General features: G+C 44.0%; 1 protein-coding gene across 2 annotated transcripts in view; it reads right to left on the reverse strand.

The window, feature by feature from the left end:
- The window catches only part of GXYLT1 (glucoside xylosyltransferase 1), a 77,096-nt gene that overhangs the window by 15,364 nt on the left and 41,800 nt on the right, over nucleotides 1-19,932 (reverse strand). For both annotated transcript variants that reach the window (XM_044280355.1, XM_044280354.1), the window contains 4 exons: nucleotides 11,633-11,813; nucleotides 6,507-6,632; nucleotides 4,005-4,256; nucleotides 1,374-1,497 (listed from right to left, as the gene is read on the reverse strand). In XM_044280355.1, the coding sequence (XP_044136290.1) occupies nucleotides 1,374-1,497; nucleotides 4,005-4,256; nucleotides 6,507-6,632; nucleotides 11,633-11,813 (683 nt within the window). The remainder of the gene's footprint in view (nucleotides 1-1,373; nucleotides 1,498-4,004; nucleotides 4,257-6,506; nucleotides 6,633-11,632; nucleotides 11,814-19,932) is intronic.

Here is a 19,932-nt window from a genome sequence, read left to right on the forward strand (position 1 = left end):
GGACTTAAGTACAGTAAGACACAAGGGCAAATACATAAATAATCTCATATGCTCAGATTTGGACCAACATAGTCCCACTCACGGTTTGATGGTATTTTCTTATATGGAAATAAACCACGACAGAACAGGTGTAGTGGGAAGGTCCACAGGCATCTTGGTTGAGAGAATTTGAAAATAGAGCGATATTTTCTATTTGCGGGATGGAAAAGGCAGAAGGTGGGGAGAGAAATATCCCTATCAAACTATATAATTCTGCCTAAAAGCGGAGAAATCTCCCGCCTAAATGCGAGGTGATTCTCCCGCATTTAGGCGGGAGATTTCTCCGCTTTTAGGCAGAATTATATAGTTTGATAGGGATATTTCTCTCCCCACCTTCTGCCTTTTCCATCCCGCAAAAAGAAAATATCGCTCTATTTTCAAATTCTCTCAACCAAGATGCCTGTGGACCTTCCCACTACACCTGTTCTGTCGTGGTTTATTTCCATATAAGAAAATACCATCAAACCGTGAGTGGGACTATGTTGGTCCAAATCTGAGCATATGAGATTATTTATGTATTTGCCCTTGTGTCTTACTGTACTTAAGTCCATATTATTTCACTTGTGCAGGTATCAAAACATACACATTGTTTCTTGTGGGACTTATTTTTAAATAATAATTACTAAAAGTTATGTTTTAAGTAGGATAATTATTCAGTGACACGCGGATTACAGGGTGGTTGTAACCATGGAAATGAGCAGTGTATAATGTAATGGAAAAATTATTCAAACCAGCAAAAAGAGGCAATATAGGCAATCACAATACATTAGTAAGGGCCTTGTATTAACTTTCTCTACATGATAAACAGCATTTGCTGAAGTGAGACAACCCCTTTAGGACTACTTTAACACTAGCTTTAATACTTTCCGGTATTGAGATCCGTCACGGGGACAAAACGTAACTGAATAGAACGAAATGATCCAAAATGCATTCTGTTGCGTTCTCATACCGGAGAGCAAACCACAGCATGCTGCGGATCGCTTTCCATCCTGGGATGCAGAGCAAAACGGATCCGTCACGACCCCCAATGCAAGTTAATGGGGACAGATCAGTTTTCTCTGACACAATAGAAAACTGATCCGTCCCCCATTGACTTCCAATGGAGTTCATGACGGATCAGTCTTGGCAATATTAAAGATAATTACAACCGGATCCGTTCAGAACAGATGCAGATGGTTGTATTATCAATAACCGAAGCGTTTTTGCTGAACCCTGACGGATCCAGCAAAAACGCTAGTGTAAAAGTAGCCTTAGACCAAATCAAAATGGCAATAAATGATTCCAGTATCCTTGCAGACATACACATATACAATTTCCTGTCAACTAAAACTTACCTGGATTATGGGAAAAAATGATATTCAGCAGGTCTTGGTCCCCCCAAGTTATGTTGAGCTTGTACTTTTTCAGCAATGGCATAAGCATTTCCCCCCAATGCAGGCGAACAGTGGTCATGTCATTCTATGTGAAAAAAATGAAACGGTAGCTGATATGAAGTTGTCACATTTACAGATCTACAGATTTATATTCCAGATAAAACTAAATGCTCAGCTGATCACAGGGTCTGGTTAGGAGTTATAATCATTTATGCTTGAAGACCAAGACTTCTTAAAATCAGTTCACAAGCTTGATATTTAAAAATCTTATAGCACCACCTTAAGCTTGTATTACACAGGCCGACTGAGCAAGCGTTTGTCAGGAGGGAAGTATTCCCTCCCGGCAACTGATTGCTAGATAGCGGAGGAGACCGCTTCTATTAGCATGCAGCGATCTCCTCCACAGCATGGGGAGGAGCAATCGCTATGCCATCGCTAACGAGCGAAAAACTAAAGTCGGCCAGTAAAATACAGCCTTTAGTCAACTACCAGAAGCACAGATATATTGTCTCTGTTAACAGGAGAAAAGATAACAGGGCACACATATCAAAGTGTTTGTGTTGCAACCCATCAATGTTAGGGCTAGGTCTGGCTGTCATTAAAAGGAACATAGTGCCCAAAAAGAAAAAAAATAATATTCTTTAAATCCATTTTCATTTAAAAAAAATTGGTCTAGTGGTTATTTTTTAGTTTTCCATGTGATTCCTTTTATTTCCCGTTTTATGTAGGTAAAGTTCTGCAGTGCCCACACTAGCTAAGGCTACTTTCACATCTGCATTTTTGCTGGATCCGTCAGGGATAAGCAAAAACGCCTTCATCATAAGACAGCCGTCTGCATCAGTTATGAATGGATCCAATTGTATTATCTCTAAAATAGACATGACGGATCAGTCACTAAAACCATTGTAAGTCAATGGGCGCTGGATCGTTTTTCTTGTGCGTCTGAGAAAACGGATCCGGCACCATTAACTTACATTATGTGTCATGCCGGATCCGTTTTGATCAGAATCCCATTACGCACACAAAAACGCTGTGTCCGTCATGGAAGCGCAACCAAACGGAACTGAATGCATTCTGGTGCACTCTGTTTCATTCGGTTCCGTTTTGTCCCCATTCACAATAAATAGGGACGAAACTGAAGCGTTTTCCTCGCTATTGAGATCCTATGACGGATCTCAATAGTGGAAAGGCAAAGCGCAGGTGTGAAAGTAGCCTTGGGCCCCATTCACACGTCCGTATTTTGCGGAACGGAATTGCACGCATTCATTTCTATGGGGCAGCGTGATGTGCTGCCCGGATACGGAATTGCGGATACGCACTTCCGGCCCCGCAATTCCGTTCCTGAAAAAAATAGAACATGTTCTATTCTTGTCCGCATTTGCGGACAAGAATAGGCATATTCTATTAGTGCCGGCGATGTGCGGTCCACAAAATGCAGAACGCACATTGCCGTGTCCGTGTTATGTGGATCCGCAAAACACGTTACAGAAGTGTGAATGGACCCTTGGCCTCACAAAAGGCCCACAGGTTTTCTAGACATTAAATATAAAAGTAGCAGTTTGTGGCAAGCAGGGCAAGAACCATATGGAAAAACTGCACAGCATTGCTGCCTTGTTTCCAGGTGGTATATGGCAATGTGTCATGTAGTGGTGTAGCACATGCACTGCCCCTGAAGTGAACTGTTCAGCAGGAGAATCACAGCAGTCTACTACAAAGCTCTGGGCATTGTCTCCCTTATAGGTAGGGAGGCAAATAACATAGGATCACATCACTGACAAAAGGCGATGGTCCCAAACTTAAAGGGGTCAGGTCACAAAACATATTCTACATTTTCCAAACCAGCGCCTGGATCTGAATACTTTTGTAATTTCATATAATTAAAAATTTAGTAAAGCAAAGGAGCTAAAATTGATCTGCATAGTGCCACCTGCTGTTTGTTCTTTTCCTTATTTATTTTGTCCGTCTTGATGAACTGGTTGACGTGTGGTTAGTATAGAGCAAATCTCACAGCAGTAGCCCCAGAATACACATAGACATACTAAATAATCTGTAAAGAGATCCATCCCCTGCAATGACATGGTGTTAAAAAACTGACATACATACCGTGCTCTGCGTTCTGGAAATATAGCATTATACTCCTGCTATTACACAAACCACATCGAAAAGAATCAATGATTTTGTCATAGAAGATGAGAACCTGCTTGGTCACTTATTACTAAAATGAGACAACCTAAAACAAGGGCATGGGTCATTGCGTGGTGTGTGAAGGTTGGGCAAAAGGCGTCTGAGCCACTTTACCCCCAACATCAAAGTTGAGAAGCCAAAGCTATAGATATCTTTTGTGTAGGGGAGCACTGACCAAACAAACTTGCAGAATGGTGGCTTCCCATGGTTGTTTCTGAATTTCTTATGTTTCATTTTATGCAATTTTGAGAAAGGATGCAGCAAACATGACCAAACCCATAAATAAGAAAGGGTCTACACATACTTTTGGTCATGTTTGTTTGTACTGATATGCTAAAATACTATGGAATCACTAGTTATGTCCTCTTTTTTCTTTTTTTTTGAGAAAACTCAGCAATATTTCTTTACCTTAAAGTGTTTCCTTCGTATACGAGTCATATTCATCAGCATAACTCCAGAATTAATACCAGTCTTTCCATAATAAGGATGGCGTGCAAACCTGTTATACCATCCTATGCGTGGTTCTTCATGCTCTGGAGCCATAGCAGCAATCTGAGTAGAATTAAACTCATTTAAAAAGGACCAAATATCATCCACTGAACTTAAGAAAAGTATGTCTGTGTCAACATACAGCAAGGAGTCCACATCTCTGAGTATTAACTGTAAAGAAAAACACACCATTATCACTCAAAATGTTCTTTTCTGACACCTAGTTTGACCCACTTTTAAAGGGGTTTTCTGGGATTTTGATACTGATAACCTATCCTCAGGATAGGACATCAGTATCCGATCGGTGGGGGTCCAACACCATAGGACCCCTGTTTTGAGAAATACAAATAAAGCATGATGAAGCATTGGAGCGAAACACGGGTCGGACATGAGCACAAGGCTTTTTTTACCCATTGTATGTGTATATACTGTATATATCCACGCTTGTGAGTATAATAAATATTTTTTTTTTGCTTGCAGTGCTTCACTATTACAGCAAATTTCTCTTCTGTAAAATTAACCACAGGAGAGACACACAAGACGTCCTACGTGTTTGCGCTTGTCAGTATAACAAATACAAGTGAATGTGAATAGTATCTACAGGACTTCACTATTGGTGCGGTCTTTGATACTCCACAGGACTCTCTGTGAGAGGAAGAGCTTTGTGGAATCTGATGTTTTAAAAACTCACTGAAAAAAGTGGCCTAAACGGGTGAAAATGCTCCAAACCCAGACACTGTAGCGCGTCTATAACCGGGGGAGAAATTCCTCTGCATGCAGTCCGCAGATAACAGCAATCCCCAGCAAAAATTGCATACAATGGAGGATGCCGGGGCAGAACGCATGCATCACAAGGACATCTTACACAAAATTATACATTGTGCAGATGAAAAAAATGCACCAAAATGATACGCAACTGACAACACTAGCTAATTCCTCGAGCCGATGTAAAAAGCTGAGAACTTTGCCAATATCTTCCAGTCGGGAACATATCGGAGCCCCTCATGCACCACGTCACGGTGTCTCAGCATGCATAGGGTCCTACCTGTGAGTTGATTTCTAGCATTGTTCAGACCCTGTTCACACACCACGGGCAGTTGAGTGGTAGGACCCCATGCGTGCTGAGACACCGTGACTCCGATATGTTCCTGACTGGAAGATATTGGCAAAGTTTTCAGCTTTTTACATTGGCCTGAGGAATTAGCTAGTATTTTTTGCGTATCATTTTTGGGCATTTTTTGCAGTGAAATCAGGTGTTTTACCCATATGCAAAAAAAATTGGATGGTTTGAACTTAAGAAATTAGCAACAGAAATTGTGCGGTCCACTTAAACGCACGCAGCTGTTTTGAGAAGGCACTCCAATGAGCGCTGGCGTCTTCTCTGTGCTCACCAAGCACAGCGCCGTACATTGTATAGCGGTTGTGCTTGGTATCAAGCTCAGCCCCATAGAAGTGAATGGAGCTAAGAGCGATCCCAAGCACAGCCACAATACAATATACAGCGTTGTGCTTGGTGAGCTGTGAAAAGGCCACGGCGTTCACAGCAGCGCCGATGCCTTCTGAAACAGCTGACCATCGGGTGTTCCAGGTGTCGGACCCACACGATCAGATACTGATTACCTATTCAGAGGATAGGTTAATCAGTATTAAAATCTTGGAAAACCCCTTTAACAAATATTTATTAGTGATAACCTCTTTAATGGGAAGGAAAACCTTTACTATTGGTTTAGGTCTACAACCCCCATACAGGTATACACGTTTCTATGGTTACAGACTACAAACAAACCCTGTGTAGTCTGGTCTTGCAGTCATATTACTATACATCTGTCTCTAACTTCTTAATAACATACCAATTATAAGTTAGTGAAAAGTAGGAATCCAATAGAAAAGAGCAGGAAAGGTGTCCTGGCTCCTGTCCTCTGTCTTGAACCAAAGCCAAAAAGCAACATAGGGGGACAACTGAACTGCATTTTACATCCTGCTTGAAAAGGTCTAATAGGGGATATGAAAGAGGCAAGTGTTTCTCTTATATGAGGGTACTGTAACTGTCACATTTGGGGTGCTGTGGTTGGCTCTGCTTACACTCTACCAGGACCATAACTATAAAGAACTAAGTCAAAGGATGTATTGAGTGTGGCAGGTTTACACTCTGAGACATATTAAAGGGGTTGTGACAAGTTTTTATGTTATCCCCTATCCACAGGATAGGGGGTAACTAGCTGATCGCTGGGAGTCTAAATGATGGGCCCCCACCAATCACGAGAATGAGATCCAGCTTCCCCGTTCTGATGCATGTGCACTGCCGCTACATTCCTTCTCTATGGGAGCATCGGAGATAGCAAAGTCCCCTACGTAATACTTGGCACAAACCAGATATACAGATATAAAGAAAAAATAGATACTTTATGCAATACACCTTACCGGCAAGAACAATCTCTGTGACGCACATGGTTTAAAAAGTTTCCTCCATTCTGCTGCATTTTCCGATGGAAAGGAGATTGGATATAGTGTATACTTAAACTTCTGTGAAAATCCCCATCTGTTCAGCTGTAAAAGGAAAAGAATGTATTTCTCTCGATCCCCAGTTAGGCCGCTTTCACACAGTCAGTGTTTGGTCAGTGATTTCCATCAGTGATTTCGAGGCAAAACTAGATGCGGATCCTTCCAGTATACCTTATCTCTGTGTAGCCTCCGCTCCTGGTTTTGGCTCCCAGTCACTGATGAAATCACTGAGCAAATCATTAAAGTTCCTATATGCGGCAGAGGAACAGCCTGTCGGGATACATTCGGCACAGCTGGATAGGGCTGCACACCACTGGATCCCAATTGAATACAATGGGATCTGGCGAGGATCTGGATGTTTTCCGGCAAAAATGCTGGCATTTATGTTGGAAAGAGTCGGATCCCATTGGGGATTGGGAATCTGGCAGTGCACTGCCCTATCTGGCTATGCTGAATACAGTGAACTCCAGCAGGATATTCCTCTGCAGCAACAGGCTGCCAGAGTACACATTGCATATGTGACTGTAGCCTTAGTGTTCAAGCATATTCTCAACTTAAAGGGATTCCCCAGAAATTAGTTAAATGGCTGAAACAACCCATTCTAGAATTTGACTAGGATGGATTGTCTCCACTTTCAGAGCTGGCCAAGGGGGCTCATTTCATGGCTCTTCCAGTTGTTTAGAGACTTTAAAATATGAATGATGAATATGCCAACACAAAGCACTAAAAAAAGTTTCACTCTTTAAATGTAGTAAATTATAATGAAAAAAATATTAGTTTGGTACTACTGTAACTGTACTGACCTGCAGTATAAGGTAGCCATGTCATTTTTACAGTGCAGTGAATGCTCTAAACACAAAACCTCAGATGGTAATGTCAACAGAGAAAGAAAGAATTTATGGCTCTTGGAAAATAGAGGAAAAATGTAAAACATTTCCAAAATTGGCCTGGTCGCAAAGAGGACAAAGGGTTATTCCCATCTCAGACATTAGGGGCATATCACTAAGATGGTGGGAGCGCACCTATACTTAGAACGAAGCCCACAAAATCCAAGAGGACGCACTGCGCATGCGCAGCAATCCTCTGTTCATTCCTATGGAAGCGGCGATAATAGCCGAGCAAAACTTTTGGCCATCATCGGAACTCCCATTGAATTGAATGGGAGGTGCACCACGCAATTGTGGCCACCGCTCTATTCACTTCTATGGGGCTGAAGGAAAATTTATTTTTGGCGCTTTCATAGGAATGAATGGGGGTGTGCTCTAAGGGATTTTGCAGGCTCTGTTCTAAGCATAGGTGCGGGTCCCAGAGGTGGGACCTGCACATATTATACATTGGAGGCATATCCTAGCGATATGCCCCCAATGGGAATAATCTTTTAATTGGAGACAAGGAATGGGCGGGGGGAGATAAGGGTCCCTTTAAACAGGCTGATGAATTGCCTGCATCAATTGACCATATAGAAAGCCAAACGGTGCTTGAGTGACTTTCATTTTCACTTTGTAATTGTCAGGAGAGCTTTAAAGGGCTTCTGTCACTCCACTAAACTCATTTTTTTTTTTGGTCTCCCTACAATCCTTATGCTGCGATTTCTTAATATATATAGCTATTACACTGTTTGGTTCAGTAGTTCTATCAAAAAACTGACTTTTATATTATGCAAATTACCTCTCTAGCAGCAGGTAGGGCGGCTACCTGCTGCTAGCAGCCGCATCCTCCATTCATAATGACGCCCCCTCCTCATGTTGATTGACAGGGCCAGCGGACGCGCTCGTCCTCTGACTGGCCCTGTCTTCGTTTTAAATCTCGCGCCGGTCTTCAGTTGGCGCAGGCGCACTCAGAGGAGGACGCTCGCTCAGCCACTCCATCCTCAGCGCGCCTGTGCCGATGACGTCACATGTACACCCGGCGCAGGCGCACTGAGGATGGAGCGGCCGAGCGAGCGTCCTCCTCTGAGTGCGCCTGCGCCAACTGAAGACCGGCGCGAGATTTAAAACGAAGACAGGGCCAGTCAGAGGACGAGCGCGTCCGCTGGCCCTGTCAATCAACATGAGGAGGGGGCGTCATTATGAATGGAGGATGCGGCTGCTAGCAGCAGGTAGCCGCCCTACCTGCTGCTAGAGAGGTAATTTGCATAATATAAAAGTCAGTTTTTTGATAGAACTACTGAACCAAACAGTGTAATAGCTATATATATTAAGAAATTGCAGCATAAGGATTGTAGGGAGACCAAAAAAAAAAATATATGAATTTAGTGGAGTGACAGAAGCCCTTTAAAACAATGATTGTTCTGGTGATCATTTGTTCAAACCCCTCCTCTCACAGATTACACTGCCACTAATGAATGATCATTTTTATGCCCACAAAAGATGCTATCATCAACAAAAAAAGTAACTGATCACAGTGTACGCTTACATTGGGCAATGACCAGGAACGAACATTCATACGAACACTCGTTTGGCCAGTCAATGACTTTAATCTGGGGGATTAGGGGATGAAACATCTTTTAGCCATAAATTATCCTAAAGTCATGTTCACACAGTCAGTATCTGTAAGCCAAAATCCGGAGTGGAACGTACAGAGAAAACTATAATTGAAAGATTTGTGCCTCATTTGTGTTATGAATAAACTCCTGGCACATCTGACAAACACATGGTGCAACAGCACTCCACAAACCAAAAGTAGAGTACAAAGGTATATTACATTGCAAATGCTATGCTAATAACTTAGAAATGCTTAGCAAATACATTTTGTACAAAATCATTTGAGCCCGTCTGCCGAACGCCAAGGCGACCTCTACCTGGTACTTGTAGCCCCTGGATTCAATGAAGGCCATTTTGGCTACACATAGACATAAATCAAGGGGGCCCAGCACTTCCTGGATTCATGGTCGCTGTTATGGCACCCAACAGGTGAGCTTTACCCTGGTTTCACACCTAAGCGTTTCGCAAACACACGTTTTTATGCGCGATTTTGTCGCGCGTTTTTATGCGCGTTTTTTGTAATAGTAAACGCGTGTTTGACGCGCGTTTGGGTGATTGACAGCAGTGTTGTCCAAAGAGTCTATGGCCCAAACGCGCGTCAAACGCGCCAAAAAAAGCTCCTGTACTTGTTTGAGCGTCGGGCGTTTTACAGCGCGTTCAAACGCGCTGTAAAACGCGAAAATGTGAACCAGCCCCATAGGGAAGCATTGGTTTTCATGTGTTGCGCGTTTTACAGCGCGTAGGAACGCGCTGTAAAACGCTCAAGTGTGAACTTAGGGTTAGTGTTAGGAACCATCTTATAGAGGTCGCCTTGGCGTTCGGCAGACAGGCTCAAATTATTTTGTACAAAATGTATTTGCTAAGCATCTCTAAGTTATTAGCATAGCATTTGCAATGTAATATACCTTTGTACTCTACTTTTGGTTTTTAGAGTGCTGTTGCACCATGTGTTTGTCAGATGTACATTTGCAGCCACAAGCAACGTGCACCTGCGCATTGGGATGTGCTGACCCCCCCCCCCCCCTTTGTGTTTCTAGTATTATGTATAGGAGTTGTGGCTGACTCCTATGGTCGTGCACTCCCTCCTGCCCCCCCCTTCCCACTGCCTCGCAGGCTGATTTTAATTAGATTGAGTACATAGTCTGCTCAGCATGCATGCTGGTACTTGTAGCCCCTGGATTCAATGAAGGCCATTTTGGCTCCACATAGACATAAATCAAGGGGGCCCAGCATGCATGTGGGACCTGCACTTCCTGGATTCATGGTCGCTGTTATGGCACCCAACAGGTGAGCTTTAGTGTTAGGACCAGTCTTATAGAGGTCGCCTTGGCGTTCGGCAGACGGGCTCAAATGATTTTTTACAAAATGTATTTGCTAAGCATCTCTAAGTTATTAGCATAGCATTTGCAATGTAATATACCTTTGTACTCTACTTTTGGTTTGTAGAGTGCTGTTGCACCATGTGTTTGTCAGATGTATATTTGCAGCCACAAGCAACGTGCACCTGCGCATTGGGGTGTGCTGACCCCCCCCCCCCCCCCTTTTTGTGTTTCTGGCACAAATACTGACCACGTGAAAGTCCTGCTATAGTTTACAGACTCTTTTCCCAATCCCTGCTTAACCCCTTAATGCATAACAGCGTACACGTATAGCATTTTCCCCTTTACATATAAAAACATAAAAACAATAGAAATATATTAGGTATTGCCACGTCTAAAAAAATGTCTGAACTAATAAAAATATTCAAAAAATTAATTTAATTCACAATTTTTCAGTCATCTTGTTCCCCCTTAAATATTTTATGACAGTGATCAAAAAGTCATACATACGCAAAAAACAAGTCCTCATATAGCTCTGTAGACCGAAATATAAAAGAACGTTATGGCTGTTAGAAAATGGTGATGCAAAGACATTTTTTATTTTTTCAAAGATTTTCATTTTTCGAAAAGTAATTAAACAAAATAAAAACTATACAAGTTTGGTATTGCAATAATTGTACTGATCTGCAGAATACGGATGTCATGGCATTTTTAGTGCACAGAGAACACCGCAATGTTTTTTTTTTTTTTTCAGTTTTACCCCACAAATTATTTCCCCCCCCTGTTTTCCAATACAAGTCATGGTAAATTAATGGAAAAAAATGCATCTTGTCCCGCAAAAAATAACCCCTCCTATGACTATGTGAACGGAAAAATAAAAAAGTTATGGCTATCGAAACTTGGGAAGGAAAAATTAAAAATTAAAATAGGCCCAGTGTTTACGTGGAAATAACATACACATATTCAGTAGTAACCGCAAGACTGAAAAAACTCGGATTTTCTTCCAGCTGCTATTCTCAATTAGTTAGCAGCAATCATCTGTGGAAAAGATGCAGCTCAAGGCCAGGAGGAATCCCTGAAGACTGCACTAGCAAGCCTTGCATCCACAGCTGATCACGCCACAAGAGGGCGTCGATGGACTGAATGAATGCAGCTGTCAGATCTATTTAAAAAAAAAATAACCACAGTCATAGAAAACAAGAAGGAAATTGTAGATTAAACTGGTTTCTAGCAAGTTACTCACAATTGTGCTGAAGTCATTGTGCAGCTGGTCTTCAGCAAAGATATGAAACGTAAGGGGCTTTATACTGAATAAAAGTGCAGACTTGAGCATTGTGACTGTCTCTTCCAGCCGATTGCCACAAGCCACGACTGCCAAGTGCATGGGATCCAGATCCAGTTCATGTTTTTCAGGAGGGTTGTACCTGCAAGGAAAAAAAAAAATAATAAAACATACATTGCAGAGTGAAGGGTTAAATGTCCAACAGTTAAAAGGGAACCTGTCACCATGAAAACACAATGTAAGGTAAAGGCAGCCTGTTATAGAGCGGGAGGAGCTGAGCAGATTTAGGGTACTTTCACACTAGCATTAGTGTAATCCAGCAGGCAGTTCCATCGTCGGAGCTGCCTGCCGGATCCGCCGATCAGTGTGACAACTGACAGCATTTGTAGACTGATCCGGGTGCGGATCCGTCTACAAATGCATTGCAAGAACCGATCAGTCTCTCCGCTTGTCATGCGGATGGACGGATCCGTTTTGCAGTCTTTTTCACAGTTTTTGCACAGACCGGAAGGACGAATCCGTCCTTCAGTTGTTTTGCAATGCCGGATCCGGCACTAATGCAAGTCAATGGGGATTAATGTTGGATCCGGCATTCCGGCGACTGATCAGGCATTTTGGAGCGACATAATACCGCAGCATGCTGTGGTATTATGTCTGGCCAAAATGCCTGACAGTGACTGAATGGAAGGCATACTTATGCAAACTGAATGGATTTCTATCCAGTCAGAATGCATGGGGATATGCCTGATCAGTTCTTTTCCGGCATAGAGCCCTTTCGAGGGAACTCTATGCCGAAAAAGAATAACGCTAGTGTCAAAGTACCCTTAGTGAAGCTTGTATTTTATACATTTATATTCCTGCTCATTCTGAGCTTTGAAGACAAGGAGGCGGTCCTATCAGTGATTGACAGCTATCTCTGTATACACAGTCATATAGGGAAGGCTGTCAGTCACTGATAGGACCGTCTCCTCGTCTTCAGTCAGTGACTGACAGCTATCTCTGTATACACAGTCATAGAGGGAAGCCTGTCAGTCACTGACAGGACCTCCTCCTTGTCTTCAGTCAGTGACTGACAGCTCTCTCTGTATACACAGTCATAGAGGGAAGGCTGTCAGTCACTGATAGGACTGTCTCCTTGTCTTCAGTCAGTGACTGACAGCTCTCTCTGTATACACAGTCATATAGGGGAGGCTGTCAGTCACTGATAGGACCATCTCCTTGTCTTCAGTCAGTGACTGACAGCTATCTCTGTATACACAGTCATAGAGGGGAGGCTGTTAGTCACTGATAGGACCGTCTCCTCGTCTTCAGTCAGTGACTGACAGCTATCTCTGTATACACAGTCATAGAGGGGAGGTTGTCAGTCACTGATAGGACCGTCTCCTTGTCTTCAGTCAGTGATTGACAGCTATCTCTGTATACACAGTCATAGAGGGAAGGCTGTCAGTCACTGATAGGACCGTCTCCTTGTCTTCAGTCAGTGACTGACATCTATCTCTGTATACACAGTCATAAAGGGGAGGCTGTCAGTCACTGATAGGACCGTCTCCTTGTCTTCAGTCAGTGACTGACAGCTATCTCTGTATACACAGTCATAGAGGGAAGGCTGTCAGTCACTGATAGGACCTCCTACTTGTCTTCAGTCAGTGACTGACAGCTATCTCTGTATACACAGTCATAGAGGGGAGGCTGTCAGTCACTGATAGGACCTCCTCCTTGTCTTCAGTCAGTGACTGACAGCTATCTCTGTATACACAGTCATAGAGGGAAGGCTGTCAGTCACTGATAGGACCGTCTCCTTGTCTTCAGTCAGTGACTGACATCTATCTCTGTATACACAGTCATAAAGGGGAGGCTGTCAGTCACTGATAGGACCGTCTCCTTGTCTTCAGTCAGTGACTGACAGCTATCTCTGTATACACAGTCATAGAGGGAAGGCTGTCAGTCACTGATAGGACCTCCTCCTTGTCTTCAGTCAGTGACTGACAGCTATCTCTGTATACACAGTCATAGAGGGGAGGCTGTCAGTCACTGATAGGACCTCCTCCTTGTCTTCAGTCAGTGACTGACAGCTCTCTCTGTATACACAGCCATAGAGGGAAGGCTGTCAGTCACTGATAGGACCGTCTCCTTGTCTTCAGTCAGTGACTGACAGCTATCTCTGTATACACAGTCATAGAGGGAAGGCTGTCAGTCACTGATAGGACCATCTCCTTGTCTTCAGTCAGTGATTGACAGCTCTCTGTATACACAGTCATAGAGGGAAGGCTGTCAGTCACTGATAGGGCCGTCTCCTTGTCTTCAGTCAGTGACTGACAGCTATCTCTGTATACACAGTCATATAATGGAAGGCTGTCAGTCACTGATAGGACCGTCTCCTTGTCTTCAGTCAGTGACTGGCAGCTCTCTCTGTATACACAGTCATAGAGGGAAGGCTGTCATCACTGATAGGACTGTCTCCTCGTCTTCAGTCAGTGACTGACAGCTATCTCTGTATACACAGTCATAGAGGGGAGGTTGTCAGTCACTGATAGGACCGTCTCCTTGTCTTCAGTCAGTGACTGACAGCTATCTCTGTATACACAGTCATAGAGGGAAGGCTGTCATTACTGATAGGACCGTCTCCTTGTCTTCAGTCAGTGACTGACAGCTATCTCTGTATACACAGTCATATAATGGAAGGCTGTCAGTCACTGATAGGACCGTCTCCTTGTCTTCAGTCAGTGACTGGCAGCTCTCTCTGTATACACAGTCATAGAGGGAAGGCTGTCATCACTGATAGGACTGTCTCCTCGTCTTCAGTCAGTGACTGACAGCTATCTCTGTATACACAGTCATAGAGGGGAGGCTGTCAGTCACTGATAGGACCTCCTCCTTGTCTTCAGTCAGTGACTGACAGCTTTCTCTGTATACACAGTCATAGAGGGGAGGTTGTCAGTCACTGATAGGACCTCCTCCTTGTCTTCAGTCAGTGACTGACAGCTCTCTCTGTATACACAGTCATAGAGGGGAGGCTGTCAGTCACTGATAGGACCATCTCCTTGTCTTCAGTCAGTGACTGACAGCTCTCTCTGTATACACAGTCATAGAGGGGAGGCTGTCAGTCACTGATAGGACCGTCTCCTCGTCTTCAGTCAGTGACTGACAGCTATCTCTGTATACACAGTCATAGAGGGAAGGCTGTCAGTCACTGATAGCACCTCCTACTTGTCTTCAGTCAGTGACTGACAGCTATCTCTGTATACACAGTCATAGAGGAAAGGCTGTCAGTCACTGATAGGGCCGTCTCCTTGTCTTCAGTCAGTGACTGACAGCTATCTCTGTATACACAGTCATAGAGGGAAGGCTGTCAGTCACTGATAGGACCTCCTCCTTGTCTTCAGTCAGTGACTGACAGCTATCTCTGTATACACAGTCATAGAGGGAAGGCTGTCAGTCACTGATAGGACCTCCTCCTTGTCTTCAGTCAGTGACTGACAGCTATCTCTGTATACACAGTCATAGAGGGAAGGCTGTCAGTCACTGATAGGACCGTCTCCTTGTCTTCAGTCAGTGACTGACAGCTATCTCTGTATACACAGTCATAGAGGGAAGGCTGTCAGTCACTGATAGGACCGTCTCCTTGTCTTCAGTCAGTGACTGACAGCTATCTCTGTATACACAGTCATAGAGGGAAGGCTGTCAGTCACTGATAGGACCGTCTCCTTGTCTTCAGTCAGTGACTGACAGCTATCTCTGTATACACAGTCATAGAGGGAAGGCTGTCAGTCACTGATAGGACCGTCTCCTTGTCTTCAGTCAGTGACTGACAGCTATCTCTGTATACACAGTCATAGAGGGAAGGCTGTCAGTCACTGATAGGACCGTCTCCTTGTCTTCAGTCAGTGACTGACAGCTATCTCTGTATACACAGTCATAGAGGGAAGGCTGTCAGTCACTGATAGGACCGTCTCCTTGTCTTCAGTCAGTGACTGACAGCTATCTCTGTATACACAGTCATAGAGGGAAGGCTGTCAGTCACTGATAGGACCGTCCTCCTTGTCTTCAGTCAGTGACTGACAGCTATCTCTGTATACACAGTCATAGAGGGGAGGCTCTCAGTCACTGATAGGACCTCCTCCTTGTCTTCAGTCAGTGACTGACAGCTCTCTCTGTATACACAGTCATAGAGGGGAGGCTGTCAGTCACTGATAGGACCGTCTCCTTGTCTTCAGTCAGTGACTGACAGCTATCTCTGTATACACAGTCATAGAGGGAAGGCTGTCAGTCACTGATAGGACCGTCTCCTCTGTCTTCAGTCAGTGACTGACAGCTATCTCTGTATACACAGTCATAGAGGGAAGGCTGTCAGTCACTGATAGCACCTCCTACTTGTCTTCAGTCAGTGACTGACAGCTATCTCTGTATACACAGTCATAGAGGGAAGGCTGTCAGTTACTGATAGGACCGTCTCCTTGTCTTCAGTCAGTGACTGGCAGCTCTCTCTGTATACACAGTCATAGAGAGAAGCTTGTCAGTCACTGATAGGACCATCTCCTTGTTATCAGTCAGTGACTGACAGCTATCTCTGTATACACAGTCATAGAGGGAAGGCTGTCATCACTGATAGGACCGTCTCCTTGTCTTCAGTCAGTGACTGACAGCTATCTCTGTATACACAGTCATAGAGGGGAGGTTGTCAGTCACTGATAGGACTGTCTCCTCGTCTTCAGTCAGTGACTGACAGCTATCTCTGTATACACAGTCATAGAGGGGAGGCTGTCAGTCACTGATAGGACTGTCTCCTTGTCTTCAGTCAGTGACTGACAGCTATCTCTGTATACACAGTCATAGAGGGAAGGCTGTCAGTCACTGATAGGACCGTCTCCTTGTCTTCAGTCAGTGCCTGACAGCTATCTCTGTATACAGTCATAGAGGGAAGGCTGTCAGTCACTGATAGGACCATCTCCTTGTCTTCAGTCAGTGACTGACAGCTATCTCTGTATACACATAGTCATAGAGAGAAGGCTGTCAGTCACTGATAGGACCGTCTCCTTGTCTTCAGTCAGTGACTGACAGCTATCTCTGTATACACATAGTCAGAGGGAAGACTGTCAGTCACTGATAGGACCGTCTCCTTGTCTTCAGTCAGTGACTGACAGCTATCTCTGTATACACAGTCATAAAGGGAAGGCTGTCAGTCATTGATAGGACAGTCTCCTTGTCTTCAGTCAGTGACTGACAGCTCTCTCTGTATACACGGTCATAGAGGGAAGGCTGTCAATCATTGATAGAACCTCCTCCTTGTCTTCAGTCAGTGACTGACAGCTATCTCTATATATACAGCCATAGAGGGAAGGCTGTCAGTCACTGATAGGACCATCTTCTTGTCTTCAGTCAGTGGTTGACAGCTCTCTGTATACACATAGTCATAGAGGGGAGGCTGTCAGTCACTGATAGGACCGTCTCCTTGTCTTCAAAGCCCAGAAAGGGAACATAAATGGATAAAATACAAGCTTCACTAAATCTTTTCCTCTAAAATTATATATGTGCTCAGCTCCTCCTGCTCTATATCAGGCTGCCTTCAGCTCAGACACCATGTTCCAGGTAACAGGTTCCCTTTAAAGGGCATCTGTCAGCAGATTTGTACCCATTAAACTGGCTGACCTTGGCAGTTGAAGACATCTGCATTGGTGCCATGTTCATGTGTGCCCTCATTGCTGAGAAAAATGATGTTTTATTGTATGCACATGAGCCTGTAGGATCAGGCTGTGTAACCATCACAACTAGCCCTGACTTCTTCTAAAGTCAATTAAAGTGGAGAGGGTGCAGCAGCTGCAGAGGAAGCCTCTAGGTATAACGACAACGCCCCCGTTGCTCCTATTAAAACTTAATTTTTTCTTAGAAATGAGGGCACATATGATGCCTTCAGCTGCCAAGTGCACATGTAACAGGTCAGCCAGCGTCATAGGTACAGATCTGCTGACAGTGTATTTCATGTTGTCTCAGATATTTTACAGGATACTTCAGCTTCCCTTCAAATATAAACACTTCCCTGAAGATCATTAGATGGATTTTTGCTTGTATGTTCCACAGTTAGGCCTCTTTCACACAACCGTATGGCTTTTTCAGTGTTTTGCGGTCCGTTTTTCACGGATCCGTTGTTCCATTTTTTGTTTCCGTAGGTGTTTCCATTTCTGTTCCGTTTTTCCATATGGCATATACAGTATACAGTAATTACATAGAAAAAAATTGTGATGGGCATAACATTTTCATTTCCGTATGTGTTCCGTTTTTTTTTTTTTTGTGGACCCATTGACTTGAATGGAGACACGGAACGTGGTTTGCGGGCAATAATAGGACATGTTCTAACTTTCAACGGAACAGAAAAACGTAAACAGAATGCATACAGAGTATATTCCGTTTTTTTGTTTTGCGGAACCATTGAAATGAATGGTTCCGTATACAGAAAGCAAAAAATGTCCCATAAACGGAAAAGTGTGAAAGAGGCCTTGCTCTCCAGGGAGGTAAGAGTAGAAAATGCCCTGACTGGTCATATAGAAAATCTGTGTCCATCTTTTCTTCTAAATAGATTTATAGGTAGGAAGTTTCCGTAAGTGGATCTGGTCATGAACATTGTGAAATGACAGGCACGTGTAAAGTAGATCCAGCGTTGCAGTAATCCTGTAAAATAGAGTCCTTTTTTATATATCATAAAAAGACAGACCACAAACAACCTACGCGTTTCAGCCAATCCATGCCCTTAGCCATGACCAAGTGTAAGGAAAGTCTGAAACATAGGAAAGTCTGCCTAGGAAGAGTAATTTTTCCTGCTTGTGTTATTTCATTTGTCTCAATTTTAAGGGATTGCGGCAGAGCTGGAACTCCATGGATTATTCGTCCGTATTCCTGACACTCCTGTGCAGGCATTAAAGTGGTTGGTTTCAGGAGGAACCTGGACAACGCAGGGGAACCGGCTGCAATAAAGAAGTATTCATTACTTATCTGGAAGTTCCCCCACCGCTGCTTCGAAACAACTCCTTTAAAGGGGTTTTCCAAGAATTTGATACTAGTGGCCTATCCTCAGGATTTTTCATCAAAATCAAACTGGTGGGGATCCGACACCTGGCAAGCCTGCTGATCGGCTATTCAAAGAGACCACAGCACTCTGTGGCTGACACCTCTTCTGGGATGCTGTCACTTAAACGTGATAGTGCTTATATTAGGCTTTGGCCCCCTGCACACGAACTTGTGCAGCCCGTAGTCGTGCTGTGGCCCGCAAAATGTGGGCCGCAATGCACGAACACAGTCCGTGGGGCAGCCGCAGCGGATCGCAGACCCATTCACTTGAAGGGGTCCGCGATCTGGCCATTCCGCAAAAAGATAGAACATGTCCTATCTTTTTGCCGAACGGAAGTACGGGATGAAACCCCACGGAAGCACTCCGTGGTGCTTCCGTAGGGTTCTGTTCCGTGCTTCCATTCCGCATCTCCGCATTTGCGGAATGCCCACGGAATAGCACCCGTGTATTGCGAATCCGCAAATGCGGTCCGCAATACGGCAACGGGAAGCACACGTTCGTGTGCAGGGGGCCTTAGTATCATACATAAAGTGGTAAAACATAGACTGATGCATGGTTAAGAAAAGTAATGGGCTGATCTGTGGGTGCACAGCCTGCAGCAATTGCCTATGACTACGGGACTAGCACTATAAGGCCGCTTTCACACAGACGAGAATTCCTTGCGGGTGCAATGCGTGAGGTAAACAGATTGCACCCACAATGAATCCGGACCTTCGCAGCATGTTCTATATTCTGCGTTTTTCACGCAACGCAGGCCCCATAAAAATGAATGGGGCTGCTTGAAAATCGCATAGCGTCCGCAAGTGCGGATGCGGTGCGATATTCACGCATGGTTGCTAGGAGATTATGTTAGCAAATGGATTAATGTCAATTTACTGTATTATTTTCACTTATAACATGGTTATAAAGGAAAATAATAGCATTCTGAATACAGAATGCTTAGTAAATTGTTGCTTGAGTGGTTAACAAATTAAAAAAATTAACTCACCTCATCCTGTTGTTCGTGCAGTCGGCATCGTCTTCTTTCTTCTTCTTTCAGGACCTGCAAAAGGACCTTTGACGTAATCGCGCTGACCACGTGGTGACGTCAGCGCAGGTCCTGCTGAATGAAGATAGAAGGATTACATCATCAAAGGTCCTTTTGCAGGTCCTCAAACATGAAGAAAAAAAACAATGCCGGCTGTGCGATTAAGTAGATGAG

The sequence above is a fragment of the Bufo gargarizans genome, chromosome 2 (assembly GCF_014858855.1).
Source record: "Bufo gargarizans isolate SCDJY-AF-19 chromosome 2, ASM1485885v1, whole genome shotgun sequence".
In the NCBI taxonomy this organism is placed as follows: Eukaryota; Metazoa; Chordata; class Amphibia; order Anura; family Bufonidae; genus Bufo; species Bufo gargarizans.